At 34.0% G+C, this 24,924-nt stretch overlaps 3 protein-coding genes and 1 long non-coding RNA gene across 18 annotated transcripts; 2 read left to right on the top strand and 2 right to left on the bottom strand.

Annotated features, from left to right (window-relative positions):
* Positions 1-43: 43 nt before the first annotated feature.
* Positions 44-5,962, top strand: Grip91 (gamma-tubulin complex component 3). 8 transcript variants are annotated; one of them, XR_013033934.1, is made up of 12 exons: positions 44-333; positions 1,112-1,278; positions 1,445-1,571; positions 1,757-2,171; positions 2,269-2,771; positions 2,873-3,065; positions 3,175-3,379; positions 3,501-3,722; positions 3,813-3,944; positions 4,047-4,146; positions 4,216-4,302; positions 4,385-4,443. XR_013033934.1 is itself a non-coding variant. In XM_033467007.2 (11 exons), exons 1-10 carry the CDS (start codon positions 255-257, stop codon positions 4,125-4,127), a joined length of 2,124 nt encoding a protein of 707 aa, XP_033322898.1. In that variant the 5' UTR covers positions 44-254; the 3' UTR covers positions 4,128-4,146; positions 4,385-4,443. The 8 variants fall into 8 exon arrangements, 6 of the variants coding, with proteins under 6 accessions (XP_033322898.1, XP_076380044.1, XP_033322897.1 ...); XR_013033933.1 differs by having other exon boundaries at positions 4,047-4,302; XM_033467007.2 differs by lacking the exon at positions 4,216-4,302.
* A 184-nt stretch (positions 5,963-6,146) lies between these two features.
* On the bottom strand, positions 6,147-20,281 carry LanB2 (laminin subunit gamma-1). 2 transcript variants are annotated; one of them, XM_033467143.2, is made up of 22 exons: positions 20,153-20,281; positions 19,171-19,552; positions 17,748-18,006; positions 16,128-16,429; positions 15,348-15,553; positions 14,957-15,060; positions 12,866-13,054; positions 12,449-12,674; positions 11,058-12,034; positions 10,804-10,989; positions 10,513-10,715; positions 9,923-10,138; positions 9,572-9,842; positions 9,329-9,507; positions 9,124-9,254; positions 8,895-9,005; positions 8,628-8,826; positions 8,312-8,549; positions 8,064-8,239; positions 7,806-7,988; positions 7,360-7,477; positions 6,147-7,284 (listed from the first exon to the last, which is right to left on the bottom strand). In XM_033467143.2, the coding sequence occupies exons 2-22, from the start codon at positions 19,318-19,320 to the stop codon at positions 7,049-7,051; spliced, it is 4,860 nt and encodes a 1,619-aa protein (XP_033323034.2). In that variant the 5' UTR covers positions 19,321-19,552; positions 20,153-20,281; the 3' UTR covers positions 6,147-7,048. The 2 variants fall into 2 exon arrangements, with proteins under 2 accessions (XP_033323034.2, XP_033323036.2); XM_033467145.2 differs by lacking the exons at positions 14,957-15,060; positions 15,348-15,553; positions 16,128-16,429; ... (1 more) ...; positions 19,171-19,552; positions 20,153-20,281 and adding an exon at positions 13,327-13,768.
* A 654-nt stretch (positions 20,282-20,935) lies between these two features.
* On the bottom strand, positions 20,936-24,872 carry LOC117218615 (rhythmically expressed gene 2 protein). Of its 7 annotated transcripts, none has more exons than XM_033467146.2 (3): positions 23,605-24,872; positions 22,229-22,523; positions 20,936-22,001 (listed from the first exon to the last, which is right to left on the bottom strand). In XM_033467146.2, the coding sequence occupies exons 2-3, from the start codon at positions 22,508-22,510 to the stop codon at positions 21,507-21,509; spliced, it is 777 nt and encodes a 258-aa protein (XP_033323037.2). In that variant the 5' UTR covers positions 22,511-22,523; positions 23,605-24,872; the 3' UTR covers positions 20,936-21,506. The 7 variants fall into 7 exon arrangements, with proteins under 7 accessions (XP_033323037.2, XP_033323039.2, XP_033323038.2 ...); XM_033467148.2 differs by lacking the exon at positions 23,605-24,872 and adding an exon at positions 23,425-23,596; XM_033467147.2 differs by lacking the exon at positions 23,605-24,872 and adding an exon at positions 22,734-23,119.
* Positions 22,504-23,134, top strand: LOC117218618 (uncharacterized). Its single transcript, XR_004489797.2, has 2 exons — positions 22,504-22,644; positions 22,724-23,134. It is a non-coding gene; the product is annotated as an uncharacterized LOC117218618 (long non-coding RNA).
* Positions 24,873-24,924: the final 52 nt, after the last annotated feature.

The raw sequence follows: 24,924 nt of genomic DNA, 5'->3' as shown, positions 1-24,924 counted from the left end.
TTTGAAAAGTGTACAATACTATGTACGACGAGATGGCACCACCAGTCGATCATAATTTTTCACTGTTCCTCTTACGTCTCCAAGCACAGGTTTCGTCGCTGTCAAGCCCATAGGGCAGACGCACCCCTTTTAAGGTGCATTTCGGTCCATGGGTACGACGTACAACGAAATTGAATAACAGTCAATATTAATACGTTATATTTGTATCGTATTAATACATAAATATTTATGTATTGTGTCAGAAAAGGTCAAATATGAACATGTCAGAAGCAGAAATTATAGGCGATCTAGTCCAAAAATTGATTCTTTCTCTTTGTGGAGATCAAAAAATAGGTAAAATTACATATTCATATTTACGATGAAAGATAAATCTTGAGAAATAATATTAAAAATAAACTAAATATTTCAAAACATCATTATTACGTTAAATTGTTCATGATTTTCTGTGCTGGAAATTCCATAAATACTTAATCTGCTACTTTTCTTCTAAATGGAGTAAAAAGATTCAACTTTGAGCTAAACAATTGAGTAATATCTAAACAAATATTTTTGATATTGATAGAAATAAATATTTTTGATGAGTGTTAAAAAGTTAATGAGACAGTATTCTGTTTATGTTTACTTTAACCTTAATATTCTTTTTGCTATGTATTTTCGTATGACAACATTTGTTTCTTTTTATCTCATTGGATACCTATATCTCTAGAATAATTAAATGTTACTATTTATCTCAAGTTTCTTGTCATTTTATAATGTATATAAAGATAAAATTTACGTGTATTTCAGATAAATTTTACGTGTATTTTTATTAATATTAGGTAAATAATTTATGAATTGAATTTCATTATTTTGAACATTATTTTCGAACATTAAACAAATTTTACATAGGATTGTGTACTTTCAAATAAAAAGTAAATCAACATCTATTTGTGATGAATACTTATTGGTTCACTTCATTATATTTTATGTATAGAATAAGCTAATTCCACTAAGACTAAGTATTGATTTACTTTTTAAGTTATTAGCCTATAGTTGTATAATTGCAAAATGTACACATAAATAAACGTATTTCCCTTTTTGTCTGACTGTTTATTTTACATATTGGTTTTAGAAGTAATCAGAAAATGGATGCGTTTTGCAATCGAAGTATTATCATCGTCACAAGGAATAGAGACATTACAAGAAGACGAAGTTACAATAGCTTGTCACATAAAAGAGAAGTTGTCACATTCTGATGCAATACAATTTGACAAATTATTTTATGAGCTAAAGGATGGGGTATGCTATACATTTTTATTCAGTTTTCTACAATTTTTACAAACTTCAAATGTAAATAAATATCCAGGAATATAGATCAATGTTTCAGTGAAAGAATAAGCATAAAAGTACTACTTGTTAATGTATATTTTAAATATTATTTTATGTTTGTGATTTTATTTTTTAGCCGTTAAAAAACAGGGCACAAATTCTCGTATTTTTGATAAATATGTGCGAAGCCGCCGATCTCCAAAAGAAAAGAATTTTTTCAGTTCCTGACTTGAAACTTGGTATAACACCAGTATCTTCCAGTGGTAATTAATATGAAATGTTTTTCTATATCAAACATCTTTTTAAAACTAAAATGTTTTACGTATTTTGTATTTATTTGGAAATACAATATCTTTTAATAAATGTGTTTTACCATATAAAAACGCATTTATATGGTGTATTTAATTTTTTTTACTTGCTATATTACATATTATGATTTTATATTTAGCTACGACACCGGATTTACACACGTCACCGCAAATCGTATCTGTGAATAATGCAGACAGAAGTACAAGGGATTTTCTAACAAGATCTAACAGAATACTTGGCGAGGAATGTATTTCTGAAGATATACTAGTTCAGGACCTTATATATTCTTTCCAAGGCATCGAAGGAAAAATACTAAAGTTGGATTCAAATTATGGTTTTCAAATAGATCCTACGCTTAACATTGACAGACCCAGGAAACAATCTACATTGAGATTAAGCGAACTCGGACATTTACACAATGTAATACAAAAGGGTTTAGAGAGAATATCAGCTGCTTCGAGTGGACAAGTGGCAGATAGTTTTGTTGCAGCGATGTATTCTAAACTATGTGATTATTACAGATTTATAGCTACTATACAAGAGGAAGTGAATAGGTGTTTATCAAATTTTAAAGATTTTTAATACTATTATGTGATTTATATATACTTATCCATACTCTTATGATTTATAATTTGTTTCAACATATTACAGAGCACATTTACAATTAGGATTATATAAAGTTACTTTGTCGCATTTACACCTTTGGGCATATGAACCTTTAGAAACGTTAAAATGGTTGGCTAGCATGGTTAGAGCTTGCCAAGGTCAGAAAGGTGGTGCTCTCGCCTCTGCAGTATATGAATTTAGTAATTATGGAGATGCGGACGTTAAGAAGTTGGTCAAAGATATCTTGGAAAGTGTTTGCGATCCTTTATACAACATGTTGATAAAGTGGATCGCTGATGGTGAATTAGATGATCCGTACAGGGAATTTTTTATTGAAACTTGCGCTGATATTACTGGAGAGAGAATGTGGCATGAAAAATATCAAGTTCGTAACAGTATGCTTCCATCTTTTATTACAAAAACACAAGCTAAGAAGATTCTAGGCACAGGCAAGAGTATTAACTTTTTACGTGAAGTATGTAAAGATGTTACACCTTGGGAAGGCAAGCACACGAACATGTTTAAAAATTTTACCGAGGAATACAAAGGTAAATACCTGCAATAATTTACATAATATAGGAGGAGTTATTTTATCAAATCTAGAAGAACACGTTCCATCATATTTTTAAAATATTTATGTTCTTTCTAGTTGATGATCTTTTTGATATGGATCCTGATGGTCGATTGCAAAATATGATGGACACAGCTTATAAAGCAACATCAACAAGAGTAGTTGAAGTACTGACAAAACAGTACCACTTTATGGATCATTTACACGCTATTAAAGGATATCTTCTATTAGGGCAAGGACATTTTATTCAACATCTTATGCACTTGTTGGAGTAAGTACGAATATTTGTCAAAAAGTTTCTATTATTTATCTTTTGTCACATATATGTTTCTCACTCCTATGAACGAAAATATATGTACATTGCTTTTTTCGATTTTTAGACTGGAATTAGATAAACCAGCAAGCTCCTTATATCCACACAATATATCTTCCATTTTGGAAACTGGAATAAGAGCAACGAGTGCAAAGATGGATGACTTGGATCTACATGGAAGACTCGACGTAAGATTGTTAGCGCCATCGGAGAACGAAACCGGCTGGGATGTGTTTATTCTTGATTATAATGTTGCCGGGCCCATTGGAACGGTACGATGTTATCAACTTTTCTTTTAAACAATTCCAAAATTAATATATTATATTAGTTAGCTCTAAGGCATCATAAATGTATAAAAAATTGTTTTTTTTTAACCAGTTTATTAATATTTAGATTCTAGAGCCATATAGAGAAGTGTATCAAACCATATTTTTTGCATTGTGGAGAGCAAAACGGATGGAATCTATTTTGTGCGCAATTTGGAAACGTCAAATAACTTCAGCAAAAATGTTTCGCAAGATGCCGGAAGTATTGACAATTCAAACTCACATACATTTAATTACAAGTAGTATGGTTCACTTGGTTCATCAAATGCAGTATTTCTTCTTATTTGAAGTAAGTCTGTAAAATGAAAAGCTACAACACTGATTATATACTTTAATTGGTGCTATCAAGGAGAAAATATTGATCGAACAATTTTTCAAGGTAATCGAATGTTCTTGGGATGCATTTGTAAAACAGCTTGGACAAGCAGTTTCATTGGATGACATAATTACTGCACACACCTATTTTATCGATACGATAAGACGTGGTACTTTCCTCGATGAAAAATCTCAAGTAAGTATTACAATTATTTAACCGTTTATTTATCAAATCAAATTGCTTAATATCTGCGTGACCGACTCAATTTAAAAAATACTCGTAATGTATGTCCTACAGAACATGATTACAGACTTTCATCAAATGGGCTTTACTAGGCAAAGAGATTTTGGTATATCAACCATTTGCTGTATCACATGATTTTTATGAAATTGCATAGGTTTGTTGAACATGTTGCACTATCTGAAAATTAATGTTTAGTTCCTCCATAACGTTAAAATTGTATTAGATATGAGGGTAACAAATTTAGGATCAATTTTTCTTTAAAAAAAAAAAAAAAGGATACCTTAGACTATATTACAGATATCATCACGAGGTAAACTGAATTTTATACGTGAAATTATGAAATTTTGTAAGAGAAATAATCCACTTTTATGTGACTAAATGGTTGTGAACAGGTATCCATTAGACACAATTGTTTGATCTGTCTGGTTTTCCAAGTGGACGAACATAAGGGTGGCAGCACAAGTGCAACAGTTCGTGGGGACGGCGCTCAAAAATTTACAGGGTCTAGGTAAACAGAAAAAACACTTGATAAATGTTACAAAAAAATCAAGTTGTTATATATCGTTTTTTTTCAAATTTGAAAGTTAAGAACATTATTTCTGACTTAGAAATTTCATTATCATGGATAGTACTTTCTTTTAATTAAACTTCAATGTCTCACATATAAAATATTGCGGGCTTTGTGTTGATACCTGTAATATGTTCTTAATAGTAATATCTTTAAACTTAGTTGGATCTAATACGAAACCCCTTTTTTCTATAACAAATAATATTGAAGATAATGGTGTAGTTCACTTTGAATAGAACAAATTTTTTCAAAATTTTTCATTATATAATTACAGCAAATGATTCCAACGTGCATAAAGACTTGCGATTAAGAGAGAGAGAGAGAGAAAACAAAAACAAAAGTTGATGGCTAGGAAATTTTGTATTTAAGCGTATTCTTTTCTCAAATTGAGAATAGAGATTTCATTAGGTGAAGTGTAAGCAAATTTTATTTACAAGCTCAGATACAATACAACTGTCTTGTACAACTACTGCGATAAAAATGCACCCGCTTTCGAGATGGAATAAAAGAAATGTATTAAAAAATTTAAAAACTGAATTATTATAATTATTATAATATAATTATTATAATATATTATATATATAATAATATTATTATAAATATTAATATTCGATTTAAAAATATTCTCTTTTAGGAGCTGATGGATCACCTACGTTCGGTATATGGGCCAATTCTGGATTTACAGAATCTTGAGGAAACATTTCTGAAGGTTGCTACACGTGAATACGAGGCGAGATTAAATGAAAGTAGCACACTGCATTCTACTTTTGTAGCCTCGAATCGACCAGATAAACCAGACCACACCGATGTAGAAATGACTAAGCGTCAAACTACTTTTTCAAAATATCTGAACACACTTTTTATTCAACTGAGATTACTTTCAAGAACTTATCAGGTAAATATTTGAATGAAAAATTTAATAATTCAATTTAATATTTATTTTATTAAAAAATTTTCCAATTATTATTAAAGTTCTTTACCAATATCCTAATACTTATCTTAGCAACAGCTAGAAATCATAAAATAGTATTTTCTACATCTGTTACAGGACAGAGTAAAGAAATTTCTTATAATGCTTGCATCCGCTGAAGACGTTTCTTTGCAATTATTAAGTGTACGTTTAGATTTTAACGAGTACTATAAAAGTAAAGATAATCGTCTTGTTGTACCACTCACATATCAGCACCGAAGATAAAACCAATATATCATTTTGTGCTACATATAGATTTGTTTCAGTTCATAACAATTTATTTATGTTAATCTGTCCGTACGTTTACACAGAAATTTAATGCAAAGTACAATGTATATTTAAAATGTGATAGCACATTCGTCAAGTATGAAGATAATACTTTTGTATCACTGTAAGGAAAATAAATATGATAATTTCTATATTGAAATGAAACTTTGGGTTTATTTTTAATTTAAATATTTACAAATCACACAATTTTGTAACGATTTCAACATTTAAAAATCTTAAAATCTTGAAGAAAAATGGCAGGAAAGACAGAAAATTCGAAAAAAATTTTAATACCGATGTAAGAAATTTTGTTAAACCTACAATAAGCGTAAAATAAATTTATCACATATTGGAGTAACAGTGTTTTATTAGAATATCTTGTACATAAAAGTTTCATAGTGATATATATTGCAAAATACATTCGATCTTCTATCGTTCTCCTTTTGATTATAAAAATGTTTGTTGCTGGTCTTTAAATGAATATTGAACATGAACGCGATACAATATTCTGATTTTAAAATTATATAAATAAGTAATGCAATGTAATACATTCAATCGACTGTATCGAAGAATAAAACACTTGATTTTTCCTTACAGAAATTGTAGATACTGCACTAGAAGTTAAGAGATAATAATCGCAAAAGGCATGGCAATTAAAGTAGGATGATCATACACAAGTACTATATACATATTTGTACAAACGTACAAAACGTGTATTACAAAAGTATTAAAAGAATTGAATAATACAAATGATCTGATAATTAACAGCAGAGGAAACTGTCTAAGTTCTATATAAAAGTGGAAACAATTTACTATATAAAATCTTTGGTATAGAGTTCGTTATTGCATTCGCTCGTACGTACACGAGTTTAAAAATTAGTCTTCGTGAAAAATTGAAAAAAGAAAGAACAGTTCTATAAGAGTCGTTAAATAAAATATTCTACGTGTAAATGCAGAAGTAAAATCTGACTTGGCTAAAGATTCACTAGTATGCCATACTACTAAATCGCATACTTAAAAAGTTCAATTATCAATTTGTAATTCGAATAAAATTACGCTTCGTAAATTTTAAGCACATTGTTGTAATGTACGATAACCATTTCATATAAAAATGTCTTACTTGATTTTAAATTTAATTCTAAACGTTATGTAATGTAGTGTAACATAAATGCATGTAAGGCACATGTTGCGATATGAAATTTAAAATGAAATGATCGCAATTTTCTGTATAATAGTACGTAACATTACTACTTATGGTTCCAATCGTAAGCGTTTCTTACAATTGGTAGGCAAAAGTTTTCTTATATCGCTGATATTTTCAACTTCCATTCTTAATCTACTAACTTCGTCTTCGTAATTCTGCACCCATTGTGTCTGTACATTCTTAGCGTCTGTTAACGCGCGAATTCTTTGATCTAAATTTGCGGCTGCGATCTCTTTTTCAGCTGCTATTAGACGTTCTTCTAAGCGATTCAAATCAGCGTCATCTAAATTCAAAAATACAGTATAATATGGATTTCTTTCTAGGAGCAGATGATACAGCTAATCGAATATTAACCAACCTATTTCTGGTAAAACTTCGAGTTCTTTTATTATTGCTGCTACGTCGGCTAGAGCTTTGTCCACTTGTTGCGATGCTAATGTTACATTGATTTTCGCTTGTCCGACTTTATGATTTGCCTGAGGAATATAAAATACGATAACGATTATATTATAGTTAAATATAATATATATAAAATAATATATATTAAATAATAATATAATAATAAATATGAATAATATATATATATATATATAATAATATATTAATAATATATATGAATAATATATATATATATATATATATAATAATATATTAATAATATATATTAAATATAATATATATTACTATATTATAGTTAAATATAAAATTATAAAGGTTAGTTAACTATAACACGTAGATAGATAAAATCATAACGATTAGGTGTAACTGTAACACGCAGATATGTAGATATTTGTGATGCCTTACCTCCGTTGTGATGTTCGAGTCTTGACTAATTTTTACCTCGTACTGTCTCATCATGGAGTCTGTAGTATCGACTCTAAGATGCAGTTTTTCAGCCTCGTTTCCTACACGAACCGCTTCTATTTTAGTCTTATTCGCTTCAGTTCTAATATCGTTTGCTTTCGCGCTAGCTTCCTCTGCATACGTCTATTAGAAAAAATGTTTTCGTTTAATGCGAAATGAATTATATTTTATCATTCTACGAAAGGATAATTAATATACCTGAGCCTTTTGAGCTGTTTCACGAGTATATTTAGCACTGTCTTCAGATCCACGTAATATTTTCTCCGCTCGTTCTACTTGCCGAGTTGCGTCTATAATTAGTGCTTCGATGTTTTGAATATCTTTCAAGGCATCCTGTGCTTTAATACGTTCACCCTGTACCTCGGCATCGAATGCTGAAAAATAATGCTACATTATTAGACTAAAAAAAACACACATTAAAGTAATGCTGATCAAATGATAAAAACCTCCTAATTTCTTTAATGTTTCTTGAGCTTCTTTCAAAGTTTGATCACCGCGTTTCACGGCGTCATTTGCCTTCTCATTGGCTTGGTCCAGTTCTGCCAGAAGTTCAGCGGTAGCTCCTTGCTGATCTTGTGCGATTTCTATTAAATCCTCACTTTTCTTTAGTTTATCCACCATCTCTTTTATAAGATTTTCATGGCGATCCAACAACAATTGAGCTTGTTCTTTTAATCGCAATCCCTATAAAAAGATACTTCTCCGTTAAAACATAGATACCTCACAAAACATGTATAGCGTTTATTATTAACCGAAGCTCACCTCCATATTTACATCTTCAACCTGACTTCGTAATTGTTTGATATCAACCGTGGGAAGTGACAAATCTAAAATCAATAAATCTAACGCTTCTTGTGAAACAATAGATGATTTAGTAGCCGCGATGCTGGTCAAGTTTTTCACTTCGTTCATACGGTGTTCTAATAAATCTAATTTACTTTCTAATCCTCGGATATCTTCGCTGAAAACGTAAAATGCCTTTCAAAGATAGTTCAACCTTTCAATTAGTTTTAAAATGTAATGACATACGTTAGATTCGAATATTTTGATATTGCTTTCTTCGCAAGATTATAAGCTTCTATAGTTGTATTCCGTGCTTGTTCCGCCAAAGTATGAATCTTCACAGCTTCGTTGACGTTTCTAAGGATAAATTACGTTTATATTTAGTAGCTACAAATAAACATAAATTTATATAAAATAATTTAGCATCGATTTATTAAAATGATAAAATAATCGTGTAAAGCAACTCATTGCGTACAAGTCAGCTAATCCGCGCGCTTCTTGCGCAATAGCTGTCATCTGTTTGTTCTGTTGACCAACTTGTTCAGCACGGGATTTCGCATCTATCAAAGCTGACGTCCCATTCATGGCTAAATAATCTTCTGCTTCCTAATATTTAAAACATAATTTGCAATATTTACGAATAAGATGTTGTTTCGAAAGTCGCAAGAAAAGGTATTTACGGTTAACTGAGCATGGATCTTATCGAGCACTTTCTCCGCTTCCTCGATGCTGGTCAATCCTTTAGAAGTAGTCTTCTGTACTTCGGAAGCAGTCAAATCAACCGTCTGAGAAATATCAACGATTTCGTTTAACTGATCACGCAATTCGTCCAATTGTTCCACCAAGGTTTTATTTTCACCTGTAACATTCAAATGTATAATTTCGTAATTTCGATGAGATGAGATTATTTTAACCATACATACTGCCAGATCCTTGTTTCGCAATCTTCAAAAGATTTTTCACTTTTTCTTGGACCGTTAACAATTCATTTTCGAAGTCGCTATCTTTTATGACAGTCGGGCTGCTGTTAATTTTCCGAAGCGTATTTTCCAATTCGGCTACACGTTCCCTGTGAGTATCGACAGCATCCTGAACAAGATTATAACAATCTGGACAGTCTACGCAACCGTTTTGTCTATTGTGTTTATTTTCCTTACAACGATCACAACGTCTTCCTTCTACATTTGTGAGACACTGGAATGAAATAATAGAAGAATAATCGTATGAAGCACTTCTTGAGGCTGGGAATGAACGTTAACATCGATCAAGCTTACCTGACATTGTCCATTAACGTCGCATTGCAAGTCTTGAGACCCGATTCGGTCACAATCGCAAGGCTTGCAACCCTCTCTGCTAAAACCATATTGATAAGGAAGACAAGCATTGCAATGTTGACCGGTAACACCAGGTCTGCATTCGCATTGACCAGTGACGGCATTGCATGTATGATTGTAAGAACCTTCTGGATCGCAATTACAAGGCGCACAACCCTAGAATTGAAAAAATTCAAATAATTTTTGTCTAGAGAATTATTCGAATAACCTTATTACCTATTATTAATTATTATTTATATATTTTATTAGTTTTATTATTATTTATTATATTATATATATATATAATATATATATTATATTTATTATTATATATATTAGTCACTTATTCACGAATAAGGTAATAGGTTAATAACGTTATTCGAATAATTAATATAATATAATAATAAAATATAATAAGTAATAATAATAATAATAATAATAATATATATATAATAATCGAATAAAGTGACTAATACGTTTATTCTTATTCGTTAGTTATCGACTGAACGAAGTTTGTCCAATTCTGTACGAGATAAATTCAACATACGTACCTCGCCACTCAATATGTGATAATATCCTTCTTCACATTTATCGCAATTTCGGCCGACAACATGCGGCTTACATTTACATTGTCCTGCTAATTGCTCGCAAGGAGCTATCCTGCCATCGTCCAGTACCACCGTACCAGGTGGATAACACTGACACAGCCTACATCCGTCCTCTCTGCGATCGGAAAGAGCATCTCCATAATATCCTAGTAAGATACGTTATTCAGATTAATTTTCAACTGCGCGGAATTTTATCAAATTCTTGGAAAGCTTGAACAACTTATATGTTGATACCTGGCAGACATTCTTCGCAATGAAAACCGGCTGTGTTGTTAACACATTTTAAACACTCCCCAGTTTCTTGATTACAGTTTCGAACAGCGTTCAAATCGATATTATTGTTACAATCGCAAGGTCGGCAGGCTATACCTCTTTCAGGATTTCCAAAGTATCCATCCGAGCATGTTTCGCATCTAGGTCCTGTAGCAAAAGAATAACGATAATTATTCAAGAATTTCCACTAGAATTTTCTGAACACTGGCTGTTACCTGTTCTACCAGATGGACACTCGGAGCAAATAGGATCTGGGTTATTGCCTAGCAATATACATGGTCCATTGTCGGGGCACGGGCAAGGCTTACAATCGTCGGGCGTACCCTTTAACGGATGGCCATAATATCCTCGCCTACACAGTTCACAGTTACTACCTGCGGTATTATGCTGACAGATACACTGACCGGTTTCAGCCTCGCAAATATCCGCGTGGCCATTGCAGTTACAAGGTACACAGAGAGCGAAGGGACCGCCATTAGGCGGATCGTGATGGAATCCGGGTGCACAGGATTCACAAAATTGCCCTACGTAACCATGAGGACATTGACAATGTTCTATCCAATTGACAAATTCGCCGGCAGCTCCTCTGTGAGCGGTTTCCAATTTAACATCGTCTAAAAACCCTCTGCCTTGATGAGTGTAGGTTCCGCGAATTTTGATAGCCTTCAAGTTAGATAAAATAGACATGAATGCTCGTGAAGGCAAACGCGGTTCCCAACCGTACTTGGGGTGCTCGTGAAGCTTGAAATGGTATTCTTGCGATGTCCCACTAGGCACGCGATTATTCTGTCCAAAGATCGGTTGTGTGATTTGTTCACCATTTCCTCCTTCTAGTATTATATCCCGAGCTGTTGGAGCAGGTCCAACTTCTCCAATTCTCAGAGTGAACGCTAAATCTTGATTATAAGATGCTCGTTGATCGCCAAGAAATCTGTCGGGCGCAAGGAAGTAGACGTTGTCCCGATCTAACGCAGTGGCAGATATCGTTTGTGTCAAAGGATCGTAGTGAAGAGGTATAGTGTTTCCAGCAATGGTAGCTGTCCATCGTTCGGGTCCTCTCACAAACATGCTTTCGATCACAGTTTTGGAATAACCAGTTGCCGGTCTGCATACCGATGAATGTCCGTAACAGAAGCATGGCGTGCAGCCAAATTCGTTGTCTAACGCAAGGTTAAAGAATCCTGGTCGACATCTGTTAAAAAGAATACAGAATAGTCAGATATCATTACGACAAATTGTTACAATAATTATATAGTTCTATATATTTTCGTGCAATAAAATCTTAATTATTATATATTATATTATATATTATTATATTAGTATTATATAGTATTATATTATTATTATATATTAGTATTTTTTTATATTATTATAGTATTATAAGTGACTGTACATCATATTAGCAAAATAAGTGACTATAAGTGCAAAAGAAAAAAAACATAGGACCGCGAACGATTAACAGTATAAAATATCAAATTCTTTAGAATTATCCATTCCATTATCTTCATATACTGTGTGAACGACGCGGCCGCCGCGCGTGTCATTTAATTTATAAATGGAGAGTCTACCGCATCGTTCAGATTTTGATTCTGTGATTCGTACTAACATTCGACAGCGTTTTCCTTCGACGTTCTCTTTGCATGTACAAGTTCCGCTAACAGGATCGCAACTCGGTACATTCGCCAAAGAACCGGCTTCGTCGCATTCGCACGAAGTGCAGCCATATGAACCGAAGTTGTAGTAATTAGCAGCGCAACGATCGCATTTGTTTCCTGTGACACCCGGCTTACACTGACACTTTCCTTCGCTGTTGCATTGCAAGCTTCTAGATCCTGAAATCACATTTCATTGATATTTTTGTTCATACGATTTTTGTAGATTGATATGTAAAAATTTCTTTGCTGGAAATTCTAGTAAAACCTTAGTAGACTATTTAAAATTTTTAACGATTCAGGCGCATAATAATTTGTTGAACATTATTGGTCGTCTTTTGCTACAATGAACGATATCGTTGCGATATTACCGATTTCATTGCAGTTACAGGGAACGCAGTAGTCTCCTTCAGGATGCTGGTAAAAGTTTTCTCGGCAATGCTCGCAGTTCGCGCCGTCACGATTTGCTCGGCAATCCTGGCAATGACCACCGTGACCGGTGAGCTTGTACAGTTCCTTATCGAAGTAACATCTATCCGAATATCCATTACAGTTGCAAGCTAGAAAAGCAATCAGATAAAAAATTTAATTAAATTAAAAAAGTGAAGCAAAGTCTACTGTGTACAGTATGCATGTTAATGTATATAAAAAGTCATTTCAATATGCTAATAAGTATACCGCAGACCATTATGTAAATGTCCATGCCTATAACTTCCAATAAAAATAGGATAAAAGTATCACAGATTTCTTTTTATTGCACCGACGTTTCTGTGCAATTTCTAAATGCATAAAGGACTGCAGTCTATTAATAACACGTCATCTAGATATTTACTAGACTCAGAGTACCACGGCAGAATGCCGTCCCATCTCGAAGACAGACAGATCGTTATGCTCGAGAATACTAAAGACAGGATCGCTGCAACTTTCAACAGAAAATCCATATTAGATTTTCAATATAACCGGAGGAGATCTGTCTCACTTTGATTATCCGCAAGTTCTATATGATTATTTTTTTTTCATTGTTTCATCCCACAGTAGTTAATGGGATCGCGCGATTTAAACGCGTTCGAGATCGTTTGTCGTTTAATAAACTCCCATCGATTCATTCAATAGTCCAATATTCTACAGTTTGATCGTTCGTTCTCATCGTCACGGAATCACAATCGAAATCTGTTGTACGATCGATTGCACAACCAATGAAATAAATAGAATAAAATAAATAAACAAACAAACAAAGAAGTAGATAAACGGTGACTCGCAACGCGGTAACGTGAGGACTGAGCTCACGAGCTACAGAAAAGCTGCATTGTGTGCCCCTGCATTGCCAACAATCCCCACTTCAGAACAAGCAATGAACGTAAAAGGTAAAGCTGGTTAGGTAATGCCCGGCATGATCGTGAACGCAAACTCTCTTCGGCTGCCCGATAAAGCGATACTTATAATAACGAAAAAATGTTTTATCGACCAACCGTTGGATATCTTGAAAATTAATGATAATAATGCTAGACCCACGCGATTAATTCCTTTTTATTGTTCGATGAAAGCAGATTTTATTGAAACTTATTATTAGCAAAATTTAGAAGAAACAAAATTTATTAGAACTGCGATAAGTAATTCTTTGAACAATATTGAACACCGTATCTGATTATTTATAGTTGCAAACGTCTCATTTTGTATCGCGGCCAATGTGTCTTATACACGCTTCGTAATTTGATTTTAATCGGAAACAAATAAGTCATCTCGAGTGGGTTGTCTTAGGTAAAGTAGTTAATTGCTCGAGATGCGATGCGCTTTCGATAACGTTAGATAAGGCCGGATTACGGTCAAGTCAGATGCGATGAATCCACCTATATTGAATCGAGACGATTAACACGTTCCGTTCTCTCAGTTCTCGGCGAATTAGCAACACATTACTGTTACTGCCTCCTTTTCTGTATTTCTGTATTTAATAATAAACTAAACTCTAATAATAACTAAACTTTTAATAATGAACTAAACTCTTTTCTGTATTTAATAATAAACTAAATTGTTGCATGTTCATTCAAACTATGAATTATAAAAATATCAGTGCATTTGCATGTCTTTAGCAGGGGGGGGGGGGCAAAAAAGGATAAATCTGAATTATTACTTATGCATGAAAGCACATTGGCAGTGCAGTATAAAATAAACAATACAAAATGTATTGTTTACATATACAAAATGTGGATCATGTTCCATTTAGAAACACTCATCTTTCTTTCAAAATAGTATTTGATATAATTTGTCAAAACTCCTTTATCTATACGAAAAATAATAAGACCCCTGATACACGAATAATTTACACAAATTTTAACAATTTACTCACTAAAGTATCATAGTGGATCTGCACAAGAAGTCTGGAATGTTTGCCTCTCTGTTTCATTTCGATACAAAAAAAAATGGAAAATATTTTACAATTAGAAAAATAAAAATTGAATACTCACGTTTGCATTCGTGAGCATCTGTGGTAGTAGCACGTCCCCAAGGCGCGTCGTTGTAAAATGGTAAGCATTCGTTGCAATCTGGTCCCGCAGTATTGTGCTCGCATCTGTGTAGAATATATTTCATGCACACACACACGTTTCAAAAATTATGGTTACAAGCTGGAAGCTGTTTCGGAAAACTCGCTACCATGTCTCCTCTTTTTATCAATTTTGCCAATGATACTTGTAAATATATAATACTTGATATAAGATACTTGAAAATGTAGAAATAGCGATGTATAATGAATAAAAAAAAAGTGATAGTCAAAATACATCGAACACGAAAGAATACGATGAATTTTGATAACCATTTATACACATATGTTTTAATTTAATTACTTTCACATCTTACCTACACACTCTGCGAGTTCTTCCGTCCACGCTGGTACTGTTTACGCATTCTCCAGCGTGGCCATTACAAGCGCAACGTGCTCCAACAGCAACGTCAGCGATGGCATAGTAGTATGACTTCAATACGTTATCATCGCCAAACACTTCGTCACCGAACGTGTTCTGTCTATCCAGAGTAATCCTTAGATCTACTGCTTGAACCCATTCCTTAAAACGCAAGCATCGTTCAACATTGACAGAAAATTTTTAAATAAGAATTAACTTAAAATTCTGGGTTATAGAATCGGAACATATGAAATGAGTTATATGAATTATCAGTAGACTGTAGATTCTATGAGTTTATGGCAAAACTAAGTAGTATAAATACAGAACAGTAGAAAGATTCAAGGAATTTGAATATTTCGATTAAGATTGTTAAAGGAAGAAAAAAAATGTCTAACTGCTTCTTAAACAAATTTGAACAAAGATCCGCAAATTATTTATCAGTGGAGCCAGTCACTGTGGGTTGACCAATTGCTGTGCCTTCAGTTTGTTTTCGGACATAATTAACTGTATATTTATCGAATAAAACATATACAATTGTTTTATTCTTTTATTTTGTTTATTTTTGAATACAAAAATTGAACACGTCTTAACGGATAAATACCGAGTTAATTATGCCCGAAAACAAACCAAAAGCAATTGGTCACAACGCACGCCAGCAATTGGTCACACCACAGTAACCGGCTCCACTACCCTATAAGCAATTTAAAACGAGTTGCTTTCATTGTTCGGTATATACCTGTAAAGCCGCGTTTGTTTCGAAGTTGTAAGCGGAAGGTCGACCCTCTAAGGTAGAGAACGCGACCGTGCCCTTTGTTAAGGGCGATATGTCCGAATATTCCGAGGTGCAAAGCACCCTCGTGTCATCGCCTCTGACAGTCTCTTTTGAATCTGGTAAACCATAATTGTCTCTGCAAGACGCGGAATAATACTGATAAGGCTCCCACGACGAGTCTTCGTTTTTCTTCTTGTAAATCCCCCAGCTCTCTGGACGTGGTGACTCGAACAACACCCTGACGTAAGTTATATCAAACGTTTTTCCTGCAATCAGAATTATTTATTAATATCTTGATAAGTACGAGAATTGTTAAGTAAGTTCGTTGTAATTCTACTTTATGTAAAAAGGTTCGGGAACCTAAGTTCTACGCCACTGCGATGCTTCTAAAGTCACGGTTATTCGAATGTAAATAAAAAAGCCCTTCGTATTACATATTCCTATTTCCGAGGTAATTTCGCATTGACACATCTCTGCGATTCATGCGGATATATTCCGAGAAAAGAGCAACGTATAAATGAAAATTGATCTAAAATTGTTAAAATCAGTCAGAATTAATTACACCTTTTTTTATCGTGAACGAGTGGAAGCGATCAAAAAAAGTTTCGAAAAATTATAAAGAATTCGTTGACGTTGAAACGAATCAAAGAATAAGTTCTACGCCATTGCAATTCTCCACTGTAGAGCCAGCGGGGTGCAAGTGGCTGATTCTTTCGTAAACGAACATATGGTGCACAGACAAAGAATCTATACGGTTTCCATTTTGAAAAAGACTGCTTGTAGAAGAAGTTGTAATCGTTCGGACCCCGTCTTCAATTTGTCATATGAGTCAATCGATATAAAAAAATAGTTAAAATATTTATAATATTAATAATAATATAATTAATTAATAATATAATATTTATAATATTATATTTAATATATATAATTAATTAATAATATAATATTTATAATATTATATTTAATATTTATAAAAAATTGAATTCAGTGCCCCCGAAAACATATGTATACGGTTGAGAAATATTGCAACTCGAAAGATTACCACCTAACGGCATGGACTATTAGCGGATGCTGAAGTTGCAACGTTAGAGTCTTCCTGACAGTAACGTTTGCCGTGCTATTTATTTCAAAGGCACCGTATATCCTCCTTTAAAATTTAATTATACAGTTAGCCTCCTCTCGAAATGCTAATGAAATTAACAGTCGAAAAATAAAATATTCACGCCTGGATCCCATCGCTCGCGCCTATGTTTCTTCATCGTTCGTGTTCCGAGAATTATCTCATCGCGCACGCATCCTGATAGATAAGAAAGTAAAATGGAAAAAGATGGCGCCGGGAGAAAGAGAGCGACAAACATTGAGGACGTGTTGGAAGTTCATCACGGACACCGATGAATGAACTCTTTCTCTATCTACATACGGTTAGGAGATTCGCTAAGTTTATCTAATTCCGTGAAATATTAATATGGTCGACTCTAATCAAAATCGAACCGTGACGACATCCGATCACGGTGGACATAATTAGGATAATTTTTCAGTTGTTAATGGTAGATAAACAAAATAACGATCTCATTAAAATCGTACCCAGATGAAGCGTAAGATTCACTTGATTCGGATATTCGATGCCTTCGAACATCGTCTCCGACTGCCACCAGGTTGCATTGTCATTGTTATCGTGATCGGTGAGAAATAAAGCCGGGTGATCGCCGTACTGACATATCTCGCATGATTTTCTAGGCACTCCTGTTTGTTTGCAAAATTCGGTCGGTCTTTCTTGGCCGCATATGTTCGTTGCTTCCATGGGTACGTTGAACGCTGCATTCTCAAAAGGTGGTATGCATCTCTGCAATGTGAAACATTGAAAATCATTTCTTGGTTGATACGATTCATCTTCCTGTTGTATAGCTTTTTTTTCTACGCGCGCAGCTAGAATTATATTCCATTCGATTAATTTGGGTTATATTCTTTCAATTTATATATTTTTATATATTATATATATATATATTTTATATAATAATAATAATTATTATTATATTATAATAATATATATATAATAATAATATAATAAATATATATTTTAATATATAAAATATATTATATTATTTAAAATATATGTCCCATTATTTCAATCTGTTTCTACAAAATTATTGGTACATACGTTTAAAACTTTTTCTTCGAGTCGATAAACATACAAAAATTTAAACAATAAACGTGCGAACGAAAATGTAAAATATTTGAAAAAGAGAAAGAGCAGGAAAGGGTAGCACATATTGCTATAGGCCATCTACCGTCATGCATTATGGAGTTTCCCTCCAAACAATTCCAAGAACGATTTTTTACAGGGAAATCGTTACTAGGACTTCCGAATGCTTCTTAAATCTGTACAGTACTTCACATTTTGTGGGCTAAATTTAGAAAATGATCTCGGAAGTTTATAAAAATATATATATCTCTTAGATTGTGAATTTTAAACTTTTCTACCTTCACGAGAAAACATTTCCGCTACTATGTATTTCGCACGTATATTCGTGTTAGCGATTCATGGCAGATACTAAATATTTAGACTACGTTGTTATTTTAGAATGATAACAATACGTGTTTATATAAACATAAAAATAAATTTCTGTTTCAAATTTTTTAAATTCTCGAGAGTGGTATGTTCATCTACTTTTATCTTTCCATTATTATCACTGAACGTTGATGTAACTTCGAACCGTGCTTTGATAACCTAATGTAGTATGTAATACTCTATAAAAAAAGAAGTCGAAATTTCGTTGACTAAGAATGAACACGAGTCGTTTCTCAACTATATTTACGTGTTACCATATTATAATTAAACGAAATGAAGAAAAAATATTTCGATAAATTCTTTAAGAAGCCCGCGCGTGGACTACCACATACACAAATATCTTTAATATATCGCAAAATTAAGTTTACTATGGATAATTATTTCGATTCAAATAACTAAATGGTACACCAAATAATAAAAGGCAGCGAATGTACCGACCTGTGGCCTTCCATTGTCGTCGTAGCACTTATCTTCGTCTCTGTTATATGCAAATCGACTGTATTCTTCTGCAGGATCGGGTTCCGCAAGTACTACCACCATAGAGATAACAAGTACTGCTAATATTTTCTTGTGCCTTCCTCGCGTCATATTTGAAATTCGTTAAGCGATCACTATTTCTTTGAATTTGAATCCACTTTGCACAGAGAAGTCGTCGGCAGTCCAGTTGGAACTCTCACTTTACCGATTTTTTTTTGTTAAACGTCAGGGTGACCACTTTTTGTTGAATGGGTCCATCGGCAACAATGGGATCCGCGGCAATCGTTTTTTATTTGTATTAGCAAGACCACATTCCGCGAGCCGTTCTCCCCTTTTTATCTGTCTAATGTACAACAAATCTTGACATTAGAATTTTTCGTGATAACAAATCGCAACGGTACCGCGCGCGGCTTGTATGTAGAATATAATTTAAAAAAAAAGAACGCAAGGAAAATGTAACTACAAGTTAGGTAAGAACTGTCGGTGATTCAAATTATAATTTCAAATAAATTTTAGTTTTTGTCTGACTGGACAAGCAAGTCTAAGCTTTGATATAATTCTGCAAATTTTAACAATTATTTAGACAATATAAAATCGCGCGAAACACATATAAGAACGCGTAAAACTTCTTCGAAACAGATCTATGAAAACACAAATCACTCGAACGTGTCTCAATGAAATATTCTATTCGAAAAAAAACAAATGCAGTTACGAATAGACATTGTTGTATACACGATTGTAAACGGAAACTAGTGAAAAATTTCAAGCTATAAAAATTCTCGCGCCTTGCACAAAGCGAAAGGTGATATCTGCCGGATAGTTCACAATCACATGCGGATCGAACACAAACTGATTCTAAATTGTTCGCCGATTTATAAATGAACGGAGCTCGTGCCGTGTGTCACGGATCGTTTGAAGCGAACGGAGAAATTTTTGTTCTAACCTCTTCGACCGACAGAAAATTAGGAACTCCGAAGAAAGGCTCTCTCCACGCGACAGTTCACTGAGAAACTGAACGAGAGAAGTCGTAGCGTTGCGAGTCGGCGGAGTGAGGCTAGGGACGGGGACTCTGTGTAGGTAGGCTGTAGACTGTGGGGAAGTCGAGTGCCCAATGCCAGGAGTCTGTGGTGGTATGTAACACGCCACTCGTGGTAGAAAGTGCAGGCAAAGAGCAGGCTGGGAGAGAACCATAGCGATGGCAATGTTAAGATTACATTTCGTACATTATTATTGCTATGTATTTGCAATATTTATTATTATTATTTCTTATCATGCTCGCAACATTAAATACAATCAAACAAGAAGTATATCTAAAATTATCGTGTTATTGTATAACCGTTTTACCTGTTCGCAATAATCAGACAACGAAATTATTTTTAAGTCTACGAGTTCCACTTTCTTATAATTATTATTACCAACTTATATTACTTTACCAAAACTTTTACTATCAGCCTCCTAGACTTCTTATACCGAAGGAACATTTTTCGTGTAAGAGTAAATCTATTTCAGAGGTAGGTTTACGAAGGAATCGCGACGTTCGTGTTTTCGCGAGTGAGATGCGACAATTATAAATCGTTTTTGTAGCGCATGTGAACAACAATTGATATCTCGTTGGAGCGGAAGTAAGAAAGAGATTACATATGTAATCGGGAAACGATGACTTTTTCTTTCATCTTTCCCATTGAACGATTTTATGCTAGTAGCATTTAATTATATTGAACATGTATTCTCAGTTTTACTTGTCTTTTATTTAATATTTAAAATGTACTGTTCACATAGTTTAAGGTACGCTAAGACAGTTATCTTTTTACCAGGAAATATGAAGCGATATCATAATACCGCCAACGCGTTCACAATTTCTCGATTAGTTTAACATTAAAATTAGTTTGTATTGTATTATATAAAAATTATAAAAATATATGTATCTGTGGTCTTATCTGTTTGAACTATTCGAATTAATCGCATAATTAAACTTTTTAGTCGGTGAGTATCAATGCGATTAAAAATCGATATTTCTCTATATCACTCGCAATTAATGTCAGGAATTTTTTAACCCTATGTACTCGAAGCTATTTTAATACTATATTCAAACAGTTTTTCTGACCTACAGTATTTCCATTTTATACGAGTTAGTGCATTTTATGTCAAGTTGAGTTTCATCATTTATACAACAGTTACACTTTTAAGAGATTTTAAATATAAACAAATTTGACGATGTAAACATTATTTTTGAACTTGATACGATAGTTTTTAGCGGTGCCTCAGAGCCACCACTCGAGTGCAAAGGGTTAAAAAGATCATTCCTCATACTTATTACATTGAATTTCCTTACTAAGACGTGTCGAGAGAAGCTGCTGCAGTTCTTGAAGATTCGTGCATATATCCTCTTTAGGAACCTCTTTCTCGATCGTATCGTCATTATCGTGTTTAATCAGAATCGCATTCCAATTGGCATTCTTCGCGCCTACATAATCATAGATTACGGAGTCGCCGATATGTATCGCTTCCTGAGAAGCGATGCTGATGCTATGTTGTTTTCTTGTTAATTTAAGCGCCTCGTCGAAGATCGGAGTGTCCGGTTTCTCCACGCCGAAATCGTAGGACGTCAAAACGAACGAAAAGTAAGAACGTATCTTGGTCTCCAGAAGTATCGCTTCTAATCTCTCATCAAAATTTGATATCACCCCTAAGATTAGTCCCTTTCCCTGCAGATATTCGAGTATCTCGATCGTGCCTGGATACTTGTGCCAGCACAGACTCGTGCCGTAGGACTTTATCAGTGTACTAGCAACCTAAGGGTCACAATGATAAACAGGGTCAACGATAGTTACACCAGCTCGAACTAAATGGGTTAACGCGATATTGCTCTGTTCTTTTTAAAATCCTTGTTCTTGCGATATCGCTTACAATTAAAAGAATTTCAAATATTTCACAAATTGAAAATAATAAAAACGACACATTAAATATACATAGAATTATTTCAAGCAGTGACATATGCTTGCACTGTTGTTGTTGTCACCTTGTCCAAGGTAGTCTCCGAAACATAACTATGTTGATCCTTAAAAACGTCGTGTACAACCAGTCGCCACCAATTTTGCCATCCGATGCCCGTATGTTTACCAAATATAGGATGCTCTACGCTCAGCCTGCGCAAGCTATTTTTGAAACTTCGCGCCAATTTCCGTTGATCGATCAATAGGCCATGTTGACGTCCAATTTCGGCGTAATACTGCAGTTGCGTCATGAGCAGCGTACCAGTAACATCGAATGTCACCAGGCGTGGTCGCACGTATTTGATCATCGTTAAAGTCTATCTGCAAATCATGATACATGATATACAGAACACTGTTTTAGGGAAAACTTTACTTTGGGGGACCAAAAATTTCGGACTTTTTGTATGATCCACGTAAACTTTGACGAGAGAATCACAAGAATGTAAGTTTTAAAGTTAGAAATTCATTGGTTCCGAAATTATATGTGTACAAAGTTGTAAGATTTCAAGAGTTAACAACAGATAAAGGCACCGGCTATATTGGTTCGTAGTCATTGTCGGACACCGTCAAACGATATTCAACGATCACTGGCAGTTGGTATGGTTAACGCAGTGTTTCCAGTTCCTGACACGAAACGAAATAGGGGAGAGACCCACCACCCACCGTCGCACTCCTCCGTAACGTCTCGTTATGGAGCCGGCTTAAAAATGTCTTTCGGGTGGTGGTTCGGAGACCTCGCAATTGTGATTGGATTTCAATGGCAATCCATTGGTATTATCTAATCCCACCACTCGCTGGCACATTCCGACCCCCCTCCTTCCGGTCGAGTTGCGTGGCTCGGGGCGGCGACCCCCAGACCCAAAAGAAAACCTACCACGAACGAGTGCATACAGTGTTCTGTATTTGAATTAAAATACGAGAATGAATTATTACATCGTTTTGTGATACACTTTGCACACTATAGGTTCACGCAATAATCCATATTCGCATGTCCAAACAGTAACAGCTTCGTTTGTAATTGATAAATTGCAGAAGTTATATTTCCTGCTCTCTATTTTTGCGTCGACTAAAAAATATGTACTGCCCGTCCACGAGAAAATGGCACAGAAGCGACCTCGCTTTTAGGCGTAGTTCGCGTCTAGTTTTTCTATACCATCTTCTCGGGGACGGAGTATACATACATATGTATGGGGTACATATTAGGAATTCGAATTCGAATTACCTCTCAAAGATGGCTGCGCCTACGTGCTGCTGCTGCCATCTAGCGATTCCGCTCATTGGACGATGTCTAGCAAGTACGAACCAATATGGCGACGCCCTTACCCGTCAAAAACGTTTCAAATTCCTCGACTTGGCACACGTATAGCTTTCGAACCAATGAATTTTTAACTTCGAAACTTACACTTTTGACGGTTTCTCTTTAAAACCTTCGAGATTGTACGAAAATAAATTTTAGTTTAAAGTTTAATCGTGTTGTTTAGCATGCAATACGAAAAAAAAATCACGCTCGTTTCGTGTCGCGCACGGTATAGTACTGCCAATGTTAACCCCTTAACGCGCAGAAACGTATTAACACGGGCGTGCAAAAGACCCGTATATATACGGTCGGCGTCGCAACTTATGTCGCTAAAATGTTCAGATTCGAATATATCCGGGCAGTAAAAATAACTTAATAAAAACCAAGGAAAATATTCAATTTATTGATATTCATCGTGTAATTCTGTATTGTAAGCTGTAAAGTTTGTTTATTTGGGATTATAAAATATGGCCTTTTAGGGTGACACTTATAAGCATCTCTGATCTGGTAATTGTTTCTATCTATCTATATCCATTATTGCGTATCTAATTAGCGTTGGCACTTTTGTGAGTTTTTTTATGACTAATTTATTTATTACTCTCCAGTTATCTCCGATCTCTTTCTATTTTTTGCTTATTCAGGAATAAAATATGCACTTTTAGGATGGAAGTAAAGTAGACGTTATCAAAGTGAATTTCTTCAAAGACAATTGTTTTTTATTTTTTACAAATATTATTAGTGTCAACATATAAAAACGTTTTTGTTTTATGGTGTATTTTTATAGAGAGTAAATTGGGTATGTTTTCTAATGTTGAAATAAGGAATGTTGGGCTATGTGCTGCACCTTGTTTTGAAATTTACCATATAAAAGAAAATTTTGAATAGTTTTAGTTTATTATATATTTTTCAGCTAATAAATATTATTATTATATTATTACAAATTTAGGTAAAATTAAATATTTTTCAGTTTTTTTTTTCGTCTCCTTCCCCTTCAAAATAGTAACTGGTAATTGAAAAACAGTACGATGGGTACAAAATTCGATCTGCAATGCGATTCAATATTCACTATAATTATTTATCCACTATTTTTATTGAATTTTTAGTAATTTTTGCATTTTTTTACATATTTATTGAAATTAAGCGTTATCAGTTGCGGGCTTGAATTACCAAATAGCGTTCGATTTCTTTTTGACACCACCTCGTATCAGGAAATGCATGAAATTTCATTGCAAACAGAAAAGGTTCGCGCATGAAATCAGTTTTATGACTTAACTTCGCAATGTTAAAAATAAAGAAGAAGACTGTACGAAAGAAAATCGTTTTTGATAAATGAGGTTTTAAATGAATTTATGCGCCTTCGGTAGGAGCAAAAATATGACGACTACTTTCCGGCTGGTACATAATATCATATGTATATTAATTATG

The sequence above is a fragment of the Megalopta genalis genome, chromosome 7 (genome assembly GCF_051020955.1).
Source record: "Megalopta genalis isolate 19385.01 chromosome 7, iyMegGena1_principal, whole genome shotgun sequence".
In the NCBI taxonomy this organism is placed as follows: domain Eukaryota; kingdom Metazoa; phylum Arthropoda; class Insecta; order Hymenoptera; family Halictidae; genus Megalopta; species Megalopta genalis.
Note: the sequence above shows the minus strand (reverse complement) of the source record. Positions and strands in the feature narration are given on the sequence as shown.

Bases quoted from the DNA above. Each gene is read 5' to 3' on its own strand.
- Grip91 (XM_076523927.1), top strand. From the start codon at position 255: ATGAACATGTCAGAAGCAGAAATTATAGGCGATCTAGTCCAAAAATTG. The intron at 2,172-2,268 runs GTGTTTATCAAA...AACATATTACAG, and splicing joins ATACAAGAGGAAGTGAATAG to AGCACATTTACAATTAGGAT. The intron at 3,945-5,194 runs GTAAGTATTACA...ATTCTCTTTTAG, and splicing joins TCCTCGATGAAAAATCTCAA to GAGCTGATGGATCACCTACG.
- LanB2 (XM_033467143.2), bottom strand. From the start codon at position 19,320: ATGACGCGAGGAAGGCACAAGAAAATATTAGCAGTACTTGTTATCTCT. The intron at 10,139-10,512 runs GTACGTATGTTG...TTTCAATTCTAG, and splicing joins ATCACATATTGAGTGGCGAG to GGTTGTGCGCCTTGTAATTG. The intron at 7,285-7,359 runs GTTGGTTAATAT...TTTTGAATTTAG, and splicing joins CGAAGTTTTACCAGAAATAG to ATGACGCTGATTTGAATCGC.
- LOC117218615 (XM_033467146.2), bottom strand. From the start codon at position 22,510: ATGATCAAATACGTGCGACCACGCCTGGTGACATTCGATGTTACTGGT. The intron at 22,002-22,228 runs GTGACAACAACA...TGTGACCCTTAG, and splicing joins CGGAGACTACCTTGGACAAG to GTTGCTAGTACACTGATAAA.